The 21339-nt window shown below is 41.0% G+C and overlaps 1 protein-coding gene across 1 annotated transcript; it reads right to left on the reverse strand.

Annotated features, from left to right (window-relative positions):
• Positions 1-7973: 7973 nt before the first annotated feature.
• On the reverse strand, positions 7974-18899 carry CCDC174 (coiled-coil domain containing 174). The gene is made up of 11 exons (XM_072420511.1): positions 18740-18899; positions 16349-16453; positions 16024-16124; positions 15812-15870; positions 14244-14412; positions 13140-13235; positions 12256-12392; positions 11445-11539; positions 9942-10077; positions 9565-9699; positions 7974-8988 (listed from the first exon to the last, which is right to left on the reverse strand). Exons 1-11 carry the CDS (start codon positions 18779-18781, stop codon positions 8714-8716), a joined length of 1350 nt encoding a protein of 449 aa, XP_072276612.1. The 5' UTR covers positions 18782-18899; the 3' UTR covers positions 7974-8713.
• Between the last annotated feature and the right edge of the window lie 2440 nt (positions 18900-21339).

Genomic DNA, 21339 nt, shown 5'->3' on the forward strand with positions numbered 1-21339 from the left:
ATGCATTTGCATGTATTGCCCTTTTGTTTGTGGTGGCAGTGTGGTTCTTCCTCCAGTTTAGGTAGATCAGTTGTGCTGCCAGAAGCAACATGTTGCTTCCAGAGAACATACCACAACCCCTGGAGGGGTGGGTTTTAAGGGGCAGTACCAGAAGCTGGGCTTTAACCCATCATCCAGTTTTCTCAGGGACTCTTCTGGGACTCAGGGACTGCTGCTGTAGCCATTTAAAATAACTTTCAGTGCATTGTTGTATCCAAATTTTGCAATACTCTCCCTACTTATCCAGAGAAAAGATTATGAGGTTTAACTTGGTACAGAACACTTAGAGACTGGCATTCTACACACTGAATTGTTGCACCCTTTAAAAAAATCAATCCATTCATTCCCTGGGATCTTTAGAATACTTTTTTTCCATTTAAGTACTCCATTTAAGTTCCATCTTCTGCAGTCCACAAAACCCTCTATGTATAACTATGGGACTTGTCCAAAGGCAGTATACAGTTCTACAGCGCCCCCTGGTGGTACAGTGTCCAGAATGCAGAATGTAAAGGATACAATTAAATCCTGAAACAATAAAATGTTACAATCATTAAATAGTTTTTCTTTAAAAAAAAAAAAAAGTATTATTTTGTATGCCTGCGTCAGAGCAATGCGCTACAGTAATGTCTGTGTTTTACAGCAACATATGGCAATGTACTGTGTTTGCCCACGGGTCAGCAACCTTTACTGTCAAAAGAGCCATTTTGCCTCCTCTTCCACTAAAGAAAAATAGTCTGGAGCCGCAAAACATAACACAGTTTTTTAACGTTTAAAAGTTTTATTATTTTTTTAATTTTCCCTGTTACAACAAGTGTGCATGTGTAGGCCTACTTTGAAATAAATTAAACACTGAACTATGCCCCTAGAAGCCTCCAGCTTCTAACGTATCATCCTGTTACATTAGCTGGAAGCTTCTAACGGAACAGGGTAGATTTTTTTGATGGGCAGAGTTCTTTATGTTCCGACGATGCCTTAGCGATGAAATTTTAAGGGGTGTTAGCCACAGGTGTCCCTCATTTGCAGCTTTAATTTTGTTCACCTGTACCCCCCAATCTTGAGTAATTGGGGTTCAGGTGCTAGAAGCCTCCAGCAATGTGTAACAGGGTAGATTATTTTGATGGGCAGAGTTCTTTATTTTCTGAGGATGCCTTAGCGATTCAATTGTAGGTGGTGTTAGCCATAAGTGTCCCCCACTTGCACCTCTATTTTGGTCACCTGTACTGCCTCCCCCCCGTTCCAGAGAAATTGGGGTTCAGGTGCTAGAAGCCTCCAGCAATGTGTAACAGGGTAGATTTTTTTGATGGGCAGAGTTCTTTATGTTCTGATGATAGCCTAACAATTACATTTTAGGGGGTGTTAGTCACAGGTGTCCCCCACTTGCACCTACATTTTTGGTTTTGTACATCTCCCCATTCCAGAGGAATTGGGGTTCAAAGGAGGGGGATGTCATTGTACACACCCTTTGTACACGCCCCGTGGTGGATTTATTTCACTGGTAGATTTTTTTAATTAGAACACCGGATAGGGAATCCCCCTCCTCCGCAGTGTCTTGGGAGGAAGTGGATCCCCCATCAGAGATCTCCCCGCGACAGCCGAAGGGAGCCACAACAAGGAGGCTGAAGAGCCGCATGCGGCTCCGGAGCCGCAGGTTGCAGACCCCTGTGTTTGCCAGTACATTGTACACCCCAACTCATTAAATCAACACACCTTTAGAACACCTGAATGAAGAGCACCACAACACAAAGAAAACAATAAGTTACCCAAGTCACTTCTGCACAGGGGCCCACTGTTAGCTAATTCCACCACTGCACACTACCATTGCAATATGGTGCACTGCATAAGTAAGCATGCAAAAGTGATTTTAGATCTATTAGGATGCAGCCAATTTAAATGTATAGGCGGCCCTATTGGAATGCAAGTTAATGCATTACATTGGATTGCACGTGTGATGGGGGGCCCTAAAGATTTTTCTTTGCTTGAAATTTGCTATAGCCAAACTACTGGGCATGCATGCAAATATATTACCATAATATATATCATCAACTATATATTTATCATTGCACATTGTGTTGAAGATGAAAATATTTCCCTCTTGAAAGAACAAAGACTTCTTGCTATAGATGGAGTTTTTACAGACACATGTGTGAGAACAAACAAAGGTAGTTATTGTTCTGATTTATTCAGAAAAGGTGGTGGTATTTATACAAAGTGAAGAATTACAGAAAGGTAATTAAAAGTAAACAGTGACCTTTCAGGAATCTAGAGTCATTAATGGCCCTGAACAATGCATGGCTCTGATATACAGGCTATCTCCTCTCATGCCCCAGTTTATTAGCCATTGTTTCTTATTTATAAGTTGTCATTGTTGTTATTGTTTCCTAATAATACTTTGGTTATTGTTACACAAAAGAAACTTAATGATATTTACAGGACAATCACTCTTCACAATTCAGTCAGCTTTCCAGATATTTAAAAAATGGTGAACAATGGTCAGTTGGTCATAAGCCTGATCCCAGGAAAACAAAAGGTGTTGATAAAAAAGTATTTTGTTGGTATGAGGCAAAAGCCTTGTATATAGTATACTTTGATTCCTTCTTTTTTATCAAAATATATATATCAAAACATATACTGTTATCCACATATACTGTTCCTATGAAGCAGACATGCCATTTCCACAGATGTGGATATTGCATATATCGTGAATGTTCGCTGTATGCATAAATTGCATGACCTCAGATCTGTGCTGCAGCCTTGCTGGAGAGGGTGACCAAATCACGTATCACCTGATTAGCATAAAGGGCTATTTTTGGGGGAAATAGGGCACTGAACATGGGGCCTTTCACATTCAAATGTTGTACAGACAATAATGGCAAAAGTATGCCTTCACATTAAATTAGGGGAGCCTGTGAATGGCCTGCTGCTCCCCAGCTTCTTTTAGCAGGGCATACCACCCAGCACTTTTCAGTGACTGCCCAGCTGTTTTTGGGTATTTACTGAAAAGTTGTGTCAAAATACAGGGGCTGCCACCCACCTACAGCTTCTGGGGAGAACACTGCTGCGATATGTATCTTCTGAAGTGGATCCGCCTGGCGAGGTGCTGCTGTCCCTTTGCCCACCTGGCTGGTGACAGTGGGCATGGCCCAGCTCCACATATTCCATCACGTGGTATTGCTCTACGTACAGCTGGCACTGACACAAAATAGAAAATGGAGGGAGGAAAGCACTGAAGACCCTGGGAAATCTCCCATTTTGCCCAAGCTAAACGCCAAGGATGACTTCTGGCACTGGTTTGCCTCTGCAGTTTGGCATGCTCTGGCTGCCAAACTCATTTTTTTCCCAGTTACTTTACACCTGGGCAGCTTATATTTGACTCAGAAGCTTATTTAGTTTCCTGAAAGATTCTTTTTACAGCATCCATAGGTCCCAGTGGCCCCTGAACGTCAATTATCTATACAACCAAGTGGTGTCAGAGTGTGAAAAAGCTTTTCCTTTTATGCGACCATTTCAGAAACTGGAGCACATTACATTAATGCCGTCTCTTTGCTTTACGGAGCCTGTAAAGTCAGCATCTCAAGCGCTTGTTGTGACAAAGGCGTGTCAATGCAGTGAAAAATGGTCTCATTACCCCCCTAGTGCTACCAGAATTTGCAGCTCGTGGGCCTTCAGGGTAATAAAGGATTCTAATTGAGAGGCAAACGCTTGCTAAAAGTGCTCATGTAGTATAAATATTAGGAATCAGCCATAGACAATGAGACGAAGGGACACAAGGGACCAGCGCGCAGTGTGCTAAGCACATTGGAAGTGTTTGGGAAAAGGGCAATAAAGCCTTTGGGACGGTTTTAAAAAGGTCTTCGTGGGAAGGTGAAAGAAGAACCCAGTGCGGGCCAGGATGTAGCGTGAGGTGGTGGTGGTGAGAAGCTTGTTTTAATGAGCCGGGTTGTAGGACAATTACTTTTTAATGCATGCTAAAAAATGCAAGGATAGCAAACATCTCATCTTTAAAGTAATTCCAGCCCTGGGTACAATTGACTAAAAAAATCTATCACGATTTTTTTTTCTACAATATAAAAAATGTATCACCACTAAAAAGATTACGTAAATTCTAACTATAGACTAATCCTAAATGCTCCTATTTGTCCTGTAAATGGGACCATTAAAAGGGTTTTGTTTGAAAAGTTCAAAAAGTAGTAAATGTCTGCGCTGATCTTTGATGTGTTTTGTACAACACGTGCAGTGTTACATTGATACAGTCCAGTGATGAATGTTGAGCTACGTTATTGCAGCCAATCAAGATGGCTAAAAATCACAATGAGGAATAAAGGAAGATGGTTGCACCCCATGATGAAATAGGGACAGGGGTGAGCATTGAGTTATGTTATCCTGGCCCAGGCAATCAAGGTGGTTAAAGATTGCTATGTTATCCCAGTCAATCAAGGTGGCTGGGAAGAATCAACAATGAGGATCCTGGCCCAGGTAATCAAGGTGGCCAAAGAATAAAATGGGGAAAAGATGAAGGAAGAAGATGGCGACAGCCCATGATAAAACGTGGACAGTGGTGAGTTACGTTATCCTGGCCTGGTCAACCAAGATGGCCAAGGATCGCAATGAGGAAAAGATGATGGAAGAAGACAAAACGTGGACAAAGTTGAGTTTTGGCTGAAGATTGCAACAAAGGAAGAGAAGATGGTGGCGCCCTGGGACGAAATGGGGACAGTGGTGAGAGTTGAGTTACGTTGTCATGGCCAATCAAGATGGCCAATGATCACAAGGAAGAAGATTGAGGTTCCTATGACTAAATGGGTACAGTGGTGAGCATTGTTACATCATCCCAGCCCAGCCAATCAAGATGGCCTATGATTGGAAGAAGGAACAAGATGGCAACATCCTGTGGTGAAACAGGGACAGTGGTGAGCATTGAGTTACATTATCCCGGCCCAGCCAATTAAGATGGCAAAAATCACAATGAGGACGAGAAGATGATGGTGGCACCCTGTGATGAAACATGGACAATGGTGAGCGTTGTTTTGTTATTCCAGCTCAGCCAATCAAAACAGTTGAAGATTGCAACCAGGAAGACAAGACAAGAAGAAAGAAAATGGCAGCAGCCTGTGACGTAACAGGGATAGGTGAATATATTTATGTTTGGTTTTGCTTTAATCCTGTAGCTGGAATATGTGGTGAGGTTTCCCAGGAGTCTGCAGAATTGAAGCATCAACCAACCAAACTGGCTTGGAGTGGAGTGTCCAATCTTGCCCTTTTATTCACAAGATCTGGCACTGCTCCATCAGGGACGTTCCATACATTCCAGTGACCAGGTGCCCAATCTTGTGCATGTCCCATCAATTCATCATTAGGGGGGCATGAAAGCCAAGTGTGATTTTTTTATGCTTGTTGGCAGCCTGTGTATACTGACTAATTGTAGTGGACCTTGCACTTTTTTCCCCACTTACTATTTCTTGCTCAAAAGCATTTAATAAATGCACATACTACCCCCAGGAAATCTCAAACTGTCTTGATCTCAGTCTTCTTTTTGCTGCCCTACGCTGCCATCTTTTTTCTTGCGGCTTTATAATGATGTCAGCAGGGATGTCTGATCTCACTTTGAGCCTGCACAAGATCAGGAGTCGTTTCTTCAGAATGAGCCTCTTAAATGTAAACAACGATTGTTGATCCCATTCTGGGTATGCATAGGTTGTGATCTAATTTATTTAAAATGGTGGAATGTTTCTGATGCAGTGCTCAATCTCAAGCATAAGCAAACGGAGAACAACTGTTGTAATGACAAAGACTGTACCCCTAAAGCTCCCTAGGATATATGACATAAGCATCCCAACAGGCTGCAAGCTTCACCTTCAGCTTTTTTTGCCATGGCAGTAAATATGGATGGGACAGGCACCATAATATAATGGAAAGTTACTAAACATAAAAAAAGCAATTAAAAAAAATACTGATTCAATGATTATTTAGTGCTGAACAAAATGAAACTTAAAAAACAAATTCCATGCATTTATTCCTATATAAGGAAAGTGTGAATCAGATAAAGAAAGAATTGTCTGAAACACAAAGCATTCCTATTGAGGGACTTTCCATGTGTTGCTCTTGCCATTCAAATCCTACTTTAGTGTTTGTTACATACTGCTGCCCCCTACTGTACACAGTGGTAAAACTCATGCTAAATGAAATAAAGAAATAGTCACCTTGATCATGACCTGACCTTCCTATACTCACCTTACCAATGGCCAACACTTTCCAGGGTAAGGAAGAGCATGACTCACAGTGAGAGTGACAAGGCCTTAAATCCAATCAGTGTTACAGAACCAAAGTCACCAACACAGCCAATCCCAGCACTGAATGGGAAGAGCAAGAGGCAGCATTTTAGGATTGTAACTAAAAAGGTGTAAGGCTTCAGTTGGTATTATTAATATAAATAAACTGGATTTATATAGCACACATATTACACAGCACTGTACATTAAATAGGGGTTGCAAATGACAGACAGATACAGACACTGACACTAGAGGAGGAGTTGGAGAGGATGCTGCTCAGAAGAGCTTACAATCTAGGAGGTGGGGGAACTATCACACAATAGGAGGGGGCATATGGATTGTTGGGTGAGTAGTGAGGGTTTAGGAGACAGAAGAAGACGAATGGGTGAGGATGAAGTGTTGGGTTTTAAGGGCTCTTTTAAATGAACAGAAAGTAGGAGCAAGCCAAATAGGACGAGGAAGACCATTCCAGAGAGTCGGGGCAGTTCTAGAAAAGTCTTGGAGCTGTGTGTGTGATGAGATTATGAGTGAAGAAGTCATTAGTAGGTCATTGGAGGAGTGAAGACAATGGCTGGGGGAGTATCATGAAGGTAAGTGGGACAAGAACTGTGGGGGGATTTGAAGGTTAAACACAGGAGTTTGAAATTTATTCTAAGGTGAAATGGAAGCCAGTGAAGAGAACTAAAAAGGGATGCAGCAGAAGAGGAGCGGTGGGAAGGCTGTGTATCAGGTAGGTAGAAAAGTGGGAAGGATGGATGATTCTGGCTGCAGCATTCATAATAGATTGTAGAGGAGAGAGTTGGGTTTGTGGAATACCAGAGAGAAGGGTGTTACAGTAGTCCAGAAGAGAGATAAGTGCGAGTTTGGTGGTTTCTGGGGACAGGTAGGGGCGGATTTTGGAGATGTTGTGCAGGTGAAAGTGACAGGACCTGGAAATGTTCTAGACATGGTAGATTTGACTTTATGTCCTGTCTCTGTCACAGCAAGACAATATAGGAGAGGAAGCCACTGTCACCGACTCATGGTCTGATTTCAGATTTAGAATGCACTTAACATAATCCAACTATCGCACTATAGTGGTAATTAAGGATGTCATAACAGTAGTGTAGTTTCAAAAGTATTTCAATGCAGCTCCAAAATATATGCATTTAGGGCAAAATAAACCACACATTGCTCGATGGTGCACCACGTTGACAAAATCTCTTTTTGGTCTGTTCCTGTACATTTCCAGCCCATTTAAATGCATAGGGCTGCCCTAAGGAACCACACTTGAATGCCTGTCACGACAAAGTGTGCTTTTTAACACAACGCGTTAAGTGAAAATGGGCAATTAGTGTTAAAATAAGCCAAAGGAACAAAGTAGTACCACCCCAAGTTATGGCCTAATGTAAGGTCTCGGTTGCTTCCCTGAAGTCTTCTAGCATTAAATTCAGGGGGTATGTTGCTGATCTCCAGTTAGGTCACTCATATCTCACTGAAGTCTAGTCCCCCTCAGGACTCCTAGGAGTAAGCCCCAGGTATAAATGAAATGCTCAGCAATTAAGTAACTTTTACCATATATGAAGCTGGAGAAATCCATTCAGTAGAAGTGAACAGCACTCAGAGCAAGGGCAGCTGCCCAAGACGAATGAAAATATGTGAAACAATAACAGCGCATAAAATCGTTAACACAAGGAAATTTTTTTTTTTAATTGCATGACAAAATGTCCAATACTGTAAACATTACTGAAAAGAAAAGCACAGGAGGACCCAAGGTAAAATCCAGCTAAATACATCAAAGACAGAATACCATTTACGTGAACAATTATATTTTGCAGCCAGTTTTATGATCAGAGGACATCAACCAGATCAGTAACCTTTCTTTTCTCTGCTGTAGTTAGGTATCAGGGATTGGTCAGACTAACCCCCACTTTTGCAGGTGGCAGGACGATGAACGAGCAGCAGTGCAGTGATGGGGTGTTGGATGAGCTTTGATAGTTACACAGGGGTGGATAGAATTGAGAACCCCCTACTACTTTAATATAGCATTGTGAAGGTAACTGCCCTCCATGGCACACCATGGGGGGAGGGAGGCAAACTATTTCTATTAAAGAGCATTACGATTTTTACTACGTTCCAACAGAGGAGTCATAACAATACTCCGATTGGGCTCTAGTGTTCATTTTGTGTGGATGCTGGATGTCTCAACGGTGGGTGTACCAACACAATAAATCTATGCGCAAGGAAGGAGAGATCAATCATTAGAATGAACAGCCTGGATATGGTACTTACAGCTCTGAAAAACTCAATATAAAAAAACACCATAGCAGTCTGTCCTTTACATGGCAGGGTGACAGGATGTTATATTTAAAGATTACTGCTGTCAAGTTGAGATCTCCTCCTCCCTTATCCCTGTGTAGTGTTGAAAATCAGGTCACCTTTCTGTAATAAGACAACATTTCATCCAGACCCCTCTCATCCAGCTTTGCAGGCTTGTTTGGCACTGGTGCTTCCGGTGCACATTGGTTTTGTCCTAGGCCTATTTGCGTTATGTCATGTGAAGGTGCCGGCTTGTTACACGCTTTTTTATGATTGGTTTTAGGTCTCTTCTGCTTCGAGGCATAGAAGGATGGTGGTGCAAACTCTGGATCGCGTTCATTTCTTAAATCATCGTGGACTTTGTTCCATTGGCCAAATGTGAATTCTGAGGAGAAATAACAGATGGAGGATATGTCACGCTAAAACAGTCCACTGACTGCTAAAGTTATGTATTAACTCACATGTACAATTAAAATGCTGAATGGGTTGTCCATAGTTTAACAACATTTTGGTAATACTTCTTTTCTCCATGCTATATCCAATGATAATCAACTGACTGTCCATATAAACAAATAAAACTCAGATTCATTCCAGTTATCCCAGACAAAGACAGTAGGAAGGTTTTTTACAGTGCATCCGAGTTACAATGCAGCCTAATGCTACATAATTTATTTCATGCTTCGTCTAGAATGAGAGCAGTGATGGAATCAAGGAACACTTCATATAATTGTTCACAAGATAAAATCCAGAGCCATTTAAAGGGTGAGGTCACCATTAACCATAAGAATCAAACTAGCAGTGCTCAAGAACAATGATAGTCAGTGGGCATAGTACTTCCCTGTATTTACTTTATAATAAAGTTAGGAGTACCTTTCAAACTAAAATATGAATGAGTGACACACTGAATGAGGGGGATGTGTGGTGCCACTACAATCTACCATTCTAACAAATCAAGCCTTACCTTTGCCCCTGTCCCACTCCCTGACATGAGGTACGCCAGGTTTAGTATCTCTCCGCTCCTGTACAACAACATCCACCTTTTTCTGCAGCTCAGGGGGCTCTTCCGGCTCTGGTCCAATCAATTCCTCTTCAGCATCTGTATCACACATAGAAGAAATAACACTGAACAATGACAAAGATAAGAAAAAGCTACAAATATTTTAAATGCATATATGAAGAAGTTACACAGCCATCTTCATTAGAAAGATGAATAACAGGAGAAAGAGCATCAATCAAATAATCATTTTTAACTCTTCTGGGGGAAAGAGAAAAAACAGATTGGCTAATAAATATAAGGAAAGAGAAGTTCTCAATATAATTTAATTTTTTTTTACTCACCCTGAGCAGTCTCTGGATCTTCTCCGTTCTTATTTGCACTTTTGTTTTTACGCTGCCGCAGTTTTGCGAGACGCGCATCCAACAATGCTTTACGCTTTGCTTTCAAGCGCTCACGCTTTATTCTTTGATCTTCAGTCTGTAAGGAAAGGAATGTATTTGGCATTCGGAGGAACTTACATTTATTAAAATATTAAAACTGATTACAGGTAAAGTGAATACGATTGATTAACTAGCTACAATGGCACCTGGGGCGAAAAATTTAATTGAAATTGTGATGGCTAGATGAGTCAAAAAATCTCCAAGACAGCAGGTGCTATGGGGTTTTCCAGGTATGCAGTGGGTACTGCCTACCAAAAGAGTTTCGTAGCACAGATTGCTGAATAAGGTAAAACATGACAATAAAGTGTTAACTTGCAGCGAAAGGAGATACAGAGCTGTACAGGAGTCAGAGTGACCGTGCCCTGTCCACTGCCAAATATTCCCTCAATGATTGCGAGTGCCAGACCTGGACCATGGAGCAATGAAAAAAATAAAAATGACTCGGTCTGGTAAATCACCTTTTATTTTAGATTATGTGGATGGCTGTGAGGATCATTTTCATTGGTTGGAGACGGAAGCTGGAGGCAGGTTGACTGAGGAAGTGTGATATTTAACCTCCCTAGCGTTCTAATTCTGTCCAAATTTCCATGCAAAAAGCTGTACAATTATTTGCATGGAAATTTATTTTTCATTGTAGGCTATAATTCTTAGACCCAACTCACCAATATTTAATAAATTAAACAAATTTAATATTAAACTTTACATAACAAAACACAAAAATCTGTTAAAAAAAATATTTAAACATGTAATGTTTTTGAGTCCAATATAGCTGTTTTGTATTGAATCCAATACAGATTTTTTTGATTTTCCCGCTGATCCTCCTACCCGCAGCGAAGTCACCGGGAAACCCCGGAGATCGTCGCTGCATATGCCGGCTGGAGATCAAGGAGAAAGGATGTGTCCCCAGGACCTGCGGGGACCAGCAGGACGCCAGGAGACAGCGACGGAGCAAGGTAAGTGGGCTTTTTTTTTAGTTAAAAGCTACCCCGAGTGTGACTCGGGAATACCGCTAGGGGGGTTAAAGGAACTATTGCTAACGTCTTGCTGCCAGGTACCACAATACAGTCCATGTTTCAAAAGGTTAGAATTGTATAGGTGGGGAGAACACAATATTAGGCAGATGATAATGATAAAAGAAGGACAGATATAACCCACAGATATTATGAACTGGTATTCCTCCATTATTGGTCAGTTTGAGGGGCTTCTGAGGTTATTCAGAGATCCTTCATCGGTGTCTTTGAGCTGCATTCAACCTTCAAAGTTGAATTAACTTGTTTTTTCGTTCCCAATACCTTAGGAGAAGCCAGCCAACACAGCCCTTAAAGTATATTTCTACTTCTGCTGTCTGCCCTTTAGGTCCCTCTAAAATGGGAATTATGGTAAATTATTATTCATGTCTCTTACTTGATCTCGCAACATATTCAGTGTTTCCATTTGCTTCTGTCGACTCTGCTCATCCTTGGCAAAAGAAAAATAGCCAACACCCAGCTGTCTGGCCTCTGCAACAAAGCAGAAAACAAAACCCTTATTTTATAAAATGTAAATAGACATTAGTGGCAGACATAATATTGTTGAAGTAATTCTAGGGCAGTGGCCAGTATTAGTCCTGTGAGGGTTTGAAAACAATAAAGAGCTTTCAGGAGTGGCATGTGCCAGCACACACAGAGCCGCGCGCTCCAGGTTACACAGTGCCTGTGCTGTGTAGTTTAGAGCCAAAACAAAAAACCACCAGGAGCCAAGGACTTGGGTTTTTGACAAAAGAGATATTGCATGTCTCCTTTGTCAAATAGAACTACCTCCAGGTGCTTGTTTTCTTGGGTATTAGTTACTGTTACATGGAAACCCCAAAACACTACACACACACGTATGATTATGTGCTCTTGTACTTGAAGCTGCTACACTAGTAAATAGGTGCCTTCATTAGCCTATAGATTAAACATTATTGTGAACTAATATGCTGGCATGGTCACTCGGTTATAATACAAACACAATGTTAAAGAACAAATTAATAGAAGATAATGACATATACTTCTGAACAACAATTACCAACAGGACTGAACGTTTCACAACTTCAACCAAAAATGCATTGAATTTGGCGGCTTGCTTTTTACATAAAAGTGTTAGACATAGGAAAGATAAAGTTGAGCTTGGTATATCTGATAATGGATATGAACCAACACACAGTTTTAAAAAAAAAGGCAGAAAGCTGCCATACCATTGTCTCTTATGTCTTCATAATGTAAGGGACCAATTGGTTTCTTCAAGGCTTCTTCCTCTTCCTGCTCCCACTGCTGCCTTTGCATCTCTCTTCTCATATCCTCAGACAGTAAAGTCTTTTCCTGAGCAGGAGGTCTGCAGAGACACAACAGAAGGTAATCAGTTACATGCTTATAATACGTACATATCACAAAGTTTTGAGAATGGACTATCACACTTCTGAAAAAAGAACAGAAAAAAAGATTTTTTTGGATATAGGTTGGTCATGTACGGCCATCACAACACAAAAGTACAATGAATAGAAAATTCACGCTGAAGTGTTTGCAAAGCCTGAAAAATCAGTTTAGGTAAATATGTTGAGAACACAAACTACAAGCACCATATCCATGAAAAAATGCCTTTTCTTTCCCCTCATCATATTTTTTGCAGTCACGTGACCCCCTCTACTTTGCATGGCAAAGTTAGTGGACAGGATGGAGCAGTAGTACATTATATGCATCTAACAGGTGATTCCACAGGCACGCACCCACTCTGTTCACAATATTTATGACAGTGAGGAATCCTTCACGTCAAATTTGCAGTTAAGACCCCCTGGCATGCATTCCTCATAATGGTAGTGTGGGCTAAACAGAGGGTGAACAGAGCAGCCAAATTTTCCCTAAATATGTGTGCCGTGATGGCAACACTGCACAGGCTTGATCAACCTGCAGTGAAATTAACTAAAACAACCAGAGGTATTTTTTTCCTATTGAAATACTGTCGAAAAAAGGGGTGGGTGCACGTACAAATTCAATAGGAAGCCTTTCATGCATAATTTTTTAGGGGTTTACAGACACTTACACCCCACGCATTCTATGCTAGCTATATACTATGGTGCCTTACTTTTTTCCTTGTAGATCTTTGTCCATTTTCAAAAGATCTGGCAGGTCCTTTTTCATACAGCGCCTTGATCGACCTAATGGATCAACGTAATCCACCCTATGGACAAGAAATATTACATCCAATCAAAAAACATTTATATGCCAAGAATTGTGTATTACACCAAATTGAAGTCCTAGGTAATATTGTCAGGAGTAAAAACTACAACATAATGTAGATACAAACAGGTTAAATTTTGTTTGTTAAATTACTGTTGTTATTTTTTTTAAATATAATTGTTTTTTCATCCTTTGTTGCATCTCAGTTCCACTAATCTTTTGCACCCACATTTTGTCTACACGCATTCCCGCAATGGTTGCATGGAGTTTCTTAGGATGGGTTTCCTGACAGTGACAAGTGGACTGTTTAGATAAATTGTAAATTGGCATAGAAGCTTGTAGTTTTGATTGGAGAGAAAGTGTGACAGGGTGACAAAGAAGAAACAATTGGAAGACAGGGACAGTGTTGCCACACTAAGCAAGTGCCTGCTGAAGGTCCTTGACGGCAGAATCATCAGATAAAATTGTAAATAATTTAGTAGACATGTTTATTTTAAACACAACTCAGAAATACAATTGAGAACATACAGCAGTATTCTTCCCAGAATTTTTTTTCAAGCTGGGTGGTGGCCCTTGTATTGTGACCCAACTTTTCAGTACCTGGCTACAAGGGCTGAGAAAAACACTATGAAGACAAATTTGTTATGCGTTACACACAGTTACACTTACTCTGACAAGTTGATCTTTGGATCTATGTCCGGTCTAAATGAAAACCCAAAGGTTGCATTGAATTTTTAGATAAGTTTTCCTGAAGAGGCATGTGTGCTAGACAGACAATGTTAAACAAAACACTTTTCACAGTCTAGAGCTGCTTTCCACCTCTGGAGGGCCAGGCTGTCATGGACATACCTGTTGGTGTGTGTTATAATGCCGGACCCTGGTCACAGTAAGAACCACTTAGCACAGGGGAATGCAAGGCAAGTGAGAGGAAGTATACAGAAAATGATTGTGGAACAAAGTATGGTTGTATGAGATAAGGTCTAAAGTAGTTCCTCTGAAATATACCTACCATTCTTCTCCAGGGTCTTTAGGACCTGGGACTGGCAGATCTGGAGCTCTCAGGTCCTCCTCCTCTTCATCTGTCTTCTTCTCCTTGTGCCACAACATCTGAACCTCTCTCTTTTTCTCTATAATCTTCTGTGCAAAATCCACCAGGTACAGCTCCTCTGTTTCCTCATCTGGCAGGCAAGATGGAATGAATTTAGCGCAGGAGAAAGGAATGGTTAAGAAGCATGTTCCAGCATCAGCTGGCATGAAAAAAAATAATAATAAGGTAAGCCAGAATTGGGGCTTTGATACTGCGCTTCAATACGGCACAGGAGAGACTTGAAAGTAGCAGATGAAGTGTGCGGGATGAGAGGCTCTCATCTCGCACATAAAAGGACCAGCTGTGTCAGCAATGAGCACCTCACTTTACCAATATTGAGTTGAAGCAACAGCGAGGCCAAGAGATGCAGAATCGCCTGACTTTGAACCTGTATAAGTCAGTATTGTACGTGCTGATACATACACAATGCCGCACTGATTCTGTACTGACGATGAAGAGAGAAATCACACATCATTATGAATATCAAGTAATTTAACCTTTTAGAGATATTTTAGAACCAGAATTGTAATCATGAGTTTAATTCTGGGCTGGCTGAATCCCAGGAAGTCTGAGCTAAAGGTTTTGTTTGTTTATTAAAAAGATCCCTTGAAGCTCTGGCTACAAAACTTAACTCGCCTGAGCTGTGTGCTTCAGTTAATCAGTTATATCTTCTTAATCTACTGGGTTCAACAACACACAGTATCATTCAGCCTCAAACAAATTGTAATGTTATTTACATTAATGTCATTGAGCTGCACCCTAAGGGGGCACCTACACAACATCTTTCATTCACATCATCACCATTATTTGTAATTAGGAGGACAGCACATGCACAGGAGGAGATCTTAGGTCTCAGGATGATGTAGGGCTATTGTTTCAGAACTGTACGGCATGACATCAGTACCTGAGACTGCAAGCTGCTGCAGCCTGGAGGAGGAGCCTGCAGTAGCAAGTACCGTATTTTTTGCCGTATAAGACGCACTTTTTCTTCCCCAAAACTGAGGGGGGGGTTGGCAGTTAGTGCGTCCTATACGACAAATGTGTTATAAAATAATTAAAATAATATACTCACCCGATACCCGATCCTGCGTGTGTCTGTGGCAGCAGCGTCTGTCTCTTCTCTCCTCTGCCAGCATCGTGTCTTCTCCTGTCTGTAAAGCAGAGCGAAAGAAGCCGGCACAGCGCCACCTGCTGTTCTGTCCTAACTGCCGTACAGTGGAAAAAAAGCACAGAACAATTGGTCCCTAAACTGTGAGGATGAGGAGAATGAAAGGGATTATGTAGGTTAAGTAAAAATAAACCAGGAAGGACTGACATTCAGTCTGCAAAACTCCTATGTGTTGTCCAAATTGCAGTGTTGACGCTGCATATAGTGTTGTACAGACCATGCTTGGTCATTCATGAATGCATAAAACCCAGCATCACGATATTAAAAAAAAAATGGAAGCAGTGATAAAGTAATAATCTGAAAGCATCACTTTTAAGCTTACCAGGAAAATCGCCTTTGGTCATCTTCTCATACAGGAGAGCTTTCTCTTCCAACCTTTTCCTAAGAAGATCAAATCATTGCAGCTTAGGTTAAAAGAGAAAAACAGAGAAATGTCTATAAAACAAGCCTTTAAGGAGGACCAATCATTATGAAATATGTAAGTGCTCCAAATGACAGGTGCTCCTTACAAACAAGTGAATAATAATGACTGACCTGGATTTGTCAAGTGTGTTGTCCTCCATGGTTTTCTCTTCTGCATCTTTCTCTGCTCTTGCCGTGACCCCGACATTCTGCCTGTTCCAGATATTAGGTTTCTAGGGAAAAAAAAAAAAAAAAAATTAGCAAAAGGTACTGAAAATTGCAACTGGTCTCCTTTTATGTTTTGTTGCTTCTTTTCTAATTGGAGGAAATAGCCAGTTTCATAGCTGGGGTGCAAATGGACTCAGCAGTGATGATGATGATGATGATGATGATGATGATGATGATGACGATCGTGTCTGGTGAAATATGTGTAAGAAAAAAAAGGTGTGTTGCTTACCTTCGGGACAACTTTCGGCCTTAAAGGCCCGTCATCAGTTTTGGAAAGTTTATCTCGCTTGAATTCTTCTTGCTTGCGGAAAAGTTCGGCTTTAAGATCAACCAGCTATGGGAGAATACGGAATATATAGGATCAGTGATGGGGCATAATAACCATCTGATAATAATGATCAGAAAAAACAATCCAATTTGATCCTAGAAGAAAACACACAATGTAGTTTCCTGCACAGTACAAGGGGAACAGAGATTAACCCTTTCAGTCCCAAAGTTCTAAGACCCCACTTTACCGAATTTTTATTTATTCATTTAAGTTTATAGATCTTGATCAATTTTTAGTTATCAAAAATTTTTTTTAGGACAAGCAGACTTTGGTACCAACTGGTATAATACAAACATATATTTTTTGAAAATTTTATTTTATAAAAGAGATCAAAAAATGGTCAATAAATTTTTTTATCGTTCAGTGGATATATAATGTTGGGTATACACTAAAAGCTGCATACCTATACATTATATATATATATATATATATATATATATATACTGTAGAATGTCCTGGATGGAATAGGTGGGTAGGGACTCCTCCCTTGTCCAGGCCAAAAATTAATGATGGCTCTAGAGCACCTGGCCAAGGGTAATAAAAGGGCACCTGTCCTTGAAACTTGGGGGGGGGGGGGTTGGGTTGTGTGTCAGCCGCATGCCGAGAGAGCCTAGGAGATCTCCCAATGAGGTCTCCAAAAGTTTAGGTCTGCGGGATCATTTGAGAGAGAGCCAGGAGGCTAAATTTTTTTGTTATTTAGAGTGGGAGGATTGCCCTGAGATAGCCCAGGAGGTCTCCAAAAGTTTAGGTCTGCGGGATCATTTGAGAGAGAGCCAGGAGGCTAAATTTTTTTGTTATTTAGAGTGGGAGGATTGCCCTGAGATCTGAACTGAAGCGTGAAATAACTCTCTGCAGCCAGTGTGTCTAATGTTCCTGCCATAGTCGTGTCATTAATGCGGACTAAGGTCACCTTGGGAGGGAAATGACAAACCTGCGTGTTTTTGGGATCTGGAAGGCAAGCTTACCCAGAGGAAACCGGGAGAAAACATGCAAACCTGGGACTCAGTGCTGCAAAAGCCAAAATGCTAACTCAATGTTCTCTCCAGCCTCATTTAGCTGGGTGCAGCACCTGTCACTTTTCAGTAACCACCCAGCGCTTGGTTGGTTACTGAAAATTTGGGTCACAATAAGGGGGACATCACCCGAGTGTTCTTTTACCCCCAATCAGGCACAGCCAAAAAGATACTTTTTTTTACTTTCTTTATCCTGACCAAGAATATTTTTAATATTTTTTCATCTTTACCACAACATCCTATTAAAGTACAACTTCATTTTATTATTTTAGAGATCAAGAGTACAGTCTGATAAGACTCATAGGGAATTATTATGGTATGTACTGTAAATACCACAGATTGTTGTCTACACTAGCTTATATACATATTGTCATTGATTTCTTGACTATCTTCACTATGAGAAACCAGATTTATTGAAACATGTTTTCTACTATGTAATTAGATTATTTGGCTTTAAACCTTCTATGGATCTGAATAAGAAATTGTGTATATGAATATAGTTCTTTAATGTATATATGTATACCTGGTTCATATTTGTTATATTGTATATCCATATAGAACCTTGTATCATAAGTACTACCCCTGAGGAAGCCAAAAAAATGCAAAACGCGTCGGGCATAAGAACTCTATTAAGTTGACACGGTCACATATACGTTATATAGCTATTTTATGTATAGAGACCACATCCAACCCCATGATGTTTAATGGGCTATGGATGTAACTAATTGAAATGTAATTTTGTATGAAGACTGTCTTTTTTTGAATACATAATTATAAACACAAGATTCTCTAGCCACAAAAAAAGTACAGTTCTAAGTGTATCCAAAACAAGCACATTATTTACAGACAAATGGTAGGCGATTTGCAGAGGAGGGTCGGCCAGTGTAAATACTTATCTGGGCAATGAATGCTCTATGACGCGGTGCAATGGGCTTATTATATAAACACATTAAACACATCACAGACCGCTCTTCTGTCAGGAATTTGTTGTCAGGATGCTATATATATATATATATATATATATATAGTAACCCATAGCAACCAATCAGGAGTCTGAGTTCTGATTGGTTGCTGAGGTTTACCACACCAGGCTGGCATATAAATGACCAGCAGATCTCTACTAAATGAGCAGCTCCTTTCCCCGAGTTATAAGGATTAATGTAAAGTTATTTTTCAGCGTTCTGGGCCGTCAGAGGGACATGAAAGGCTTAGAGGGACCACAAGCCACAGCATGTGATGGGGAAAACTACCGGGATAGTGCTATGTGTGTGTCACTCACCGAGGACGCCGTCACCTCCAACACCTTCTTCTTTTTATCCATAATACCTGTTGTATCCTTCTCTTCACTCAGCCATCTTTACTACATCACCGCGGCACTTCCGTTTCTCAACAGCAGCGATACGCAGCGCGCCATGTTGTGGAGGCCAAAGAAACAGGAAATCGCGGTCATCTTGAGGAGGGCAAATAATTGGACGCCATCTTGTGAAGGGCTAAGCCAAAAGTGTATAAGCTGCCATCTTATGACTGGAAACGTACGGACGCCATCTTTTGGGTGGCAAAGGAGGTCGGTTTTGAAGAGGGAAGCGTGTAAGTAAAGAAGCCATGTCAGTGACTAGTAGAAAGAGGAATAAATATATTTTGTGATAGAGACGTGCTAGTGACGTTAGTGTGAATAAATGAGCAGTGTTGTGGAGGTCAATATGTAACTAAGGCCGTCATGTCAAGTTGTTACTAGAGCAACCATATTGTGAAGGTCAAAGTGTAAGTCTGGTAGCCATAGTGTGAAGGGCAGGTTCAAATTAGATAGCCAGAACTAGTTCATTTCAAAGATAAGTAGGGGGTGGTCCTTGAAAACAATTTGGGTAGTAAAATGCTTTAGTTTCACTTTTCTTTACTTTTTAAAGTATTATTTTGGATGCATTCCACCTTTTAACCAATTTCTCAGTCAAGAGTGATTACTTATTGAAGTTTGAGCGCTTTGCAATCCAATTCTATTGGAAACCCAGGCAGGACAATCTATGACAGCCTTGTTCAGAGGAAATGAGCTTAATGATGATGGCTGTCATTGAACCGGGAGGACTGGCGGCATCTAGTGGCAGAAATAAAATACAGTGAGGGCAGCTCCAGCTTAAGGACTGCCACTCTCCTATCTGCGTTCTAGTGCAAGGAGCTGGCATCCTCTCTTCTTCTTTCTACAAACAATCTTAGGCCATTTTGATTGGCCAGGATGATGTAATTTCCAAGTAGGCACGTCTGGGTTCATTAATCCCCAGACACACAAGGTGAAGCACATGCCGGGTTTCCCTGGCTACCAAAGCTGACACTGGGCGTTTGCTGCTCATCTTTGTCCCCTCAAACTGGGAGTGATCAAGCATGTAGGATGCATTATTGCAGAAGGTACATCGCCTTCAATAAAGTCAGCAATGGCAGCCTAGATTATCATAACGGAATTTGCTAGAAAAAAAAAAAAAAACAGCAAAGCAACTCCCAAGGAATCCGTTCTGTATAGCTAATCATGGAGCTGTCCACACTTTTGGTTCTGAAATGAGTAAACAGATATGTGCAGCACCACTTTCCACATTCCATTACATAGTACATATGATTGTTTTGCCTGCTACCATGATTAGGGTCAGTGGGGGAAAAAATGACCTCCAAGGCATTGATGTCTTTGTAAAAAGTGAATCCCAAATTATTGGTGCCAATGGTTAAAAATGAGCCCCAAATTGGTGCTGTTGCTGAGTAAAAATAAGCTTTAAATCATTGATGTGGTAAAAAAAAAAAAAAAAAATCATATTTTGGTTAGAAAAGAGTTTCTAATCATTATTGTCTTCGGGGGAAAGTCAGCCCCAAATACCAAATAGCATGTGTCAGCAAGAAAATAAGCCCTAAATCAATGAATGGTGTCAGTGGGTAGGTCCAGACTGTATAATTTTATCAATAGGGAAAAATAAGCCCTAAATCATTGGTAGGTAAAAAAAAAAAAAGCTTCAAATCATTGTGTTGGTGAGTGAAAATGAGCCCCAGATCATTGGTGTCATTGAGTAAAACCAGGTCTCTGAAATTGTTGGACCCGGTGGGTAAAATGAGCCCCGGTCATAGGTACAAGTGGGTAAAGTGAGCCCCCAATCATAGGTGTTGGTGGGTAAAATGCACCTCAGTCATTGGTGCCGGTGGCTAAAGAAGGCCCCAGTCATTGGTACTGGTGAGTAAAGTGATTCCCAATCGTTGATGCCACTGGGTAAAATGAGCTCCAATTAGTGGTGTCAGTGGATGGAATGAGCCCCAATTGTTGGTGCCGGTGGGTAAAATGAGTCTCAATCATAGGTGTTAGTGGGTAAAATAAGCCCCAAACGTTAGTGCTGGTGGGTAAAGTGAACCCCAATAAGTGGTGGCGGTGAAAAAAATGAGCCGCAATCATTGGTCCTTGTAGGTAAAGTAAACCCCAATCAATGGTAAAGTAAACCCCAATCAATGGTAAAGTGAACCCCAATTATTGGTGTTGGTGGGTAAATGAGCCTCAATAATTGCTGCCATTGGGTAAAGTGAGCCCCAGTCATAGGTACTGGAGGGTAAAATGAGCTCCAAACATAGGTGTTGGTGGGTAAAATGCACCCCAATCATTGGTGCCGGTGGCTAAAGAAAGCTCCAGTCATTGGTGCTTGTGGGTAAAGTAAACCCCAATCGTTGATGCCACTGGGTAAAATGAGCTCCAATCAATGGTTTCAGTGAGTAAAATGAGCCCCAGTCTTTGGTGCTGGTGGGTAAAATGAGCCCGAATCAGTGTCAGTGAGTAAAATGCGCCCCAATCTTTGCCAGTGGGTAAAGTGAACCCCAATCAATGTTGTCGGTGGCTAAAATGAGCCCCAATCATTGGTGCTG

The sequence above is a fragment of the Pyxicephalus adspersus genome, chromosome 8, assembly GCF_032062135.1.
Source record: "Pyxicephalus adspersus chromosome 8, UCB_Pads_2.0, whole genome shotgun sequence".
Taxonomy (NCBI): Eukaryota; Metazoa; Chordata; class Amphibia; order Anura; family Pyxicephalidae; genus Pyxicephalus; species Pyxicephalus adspersus.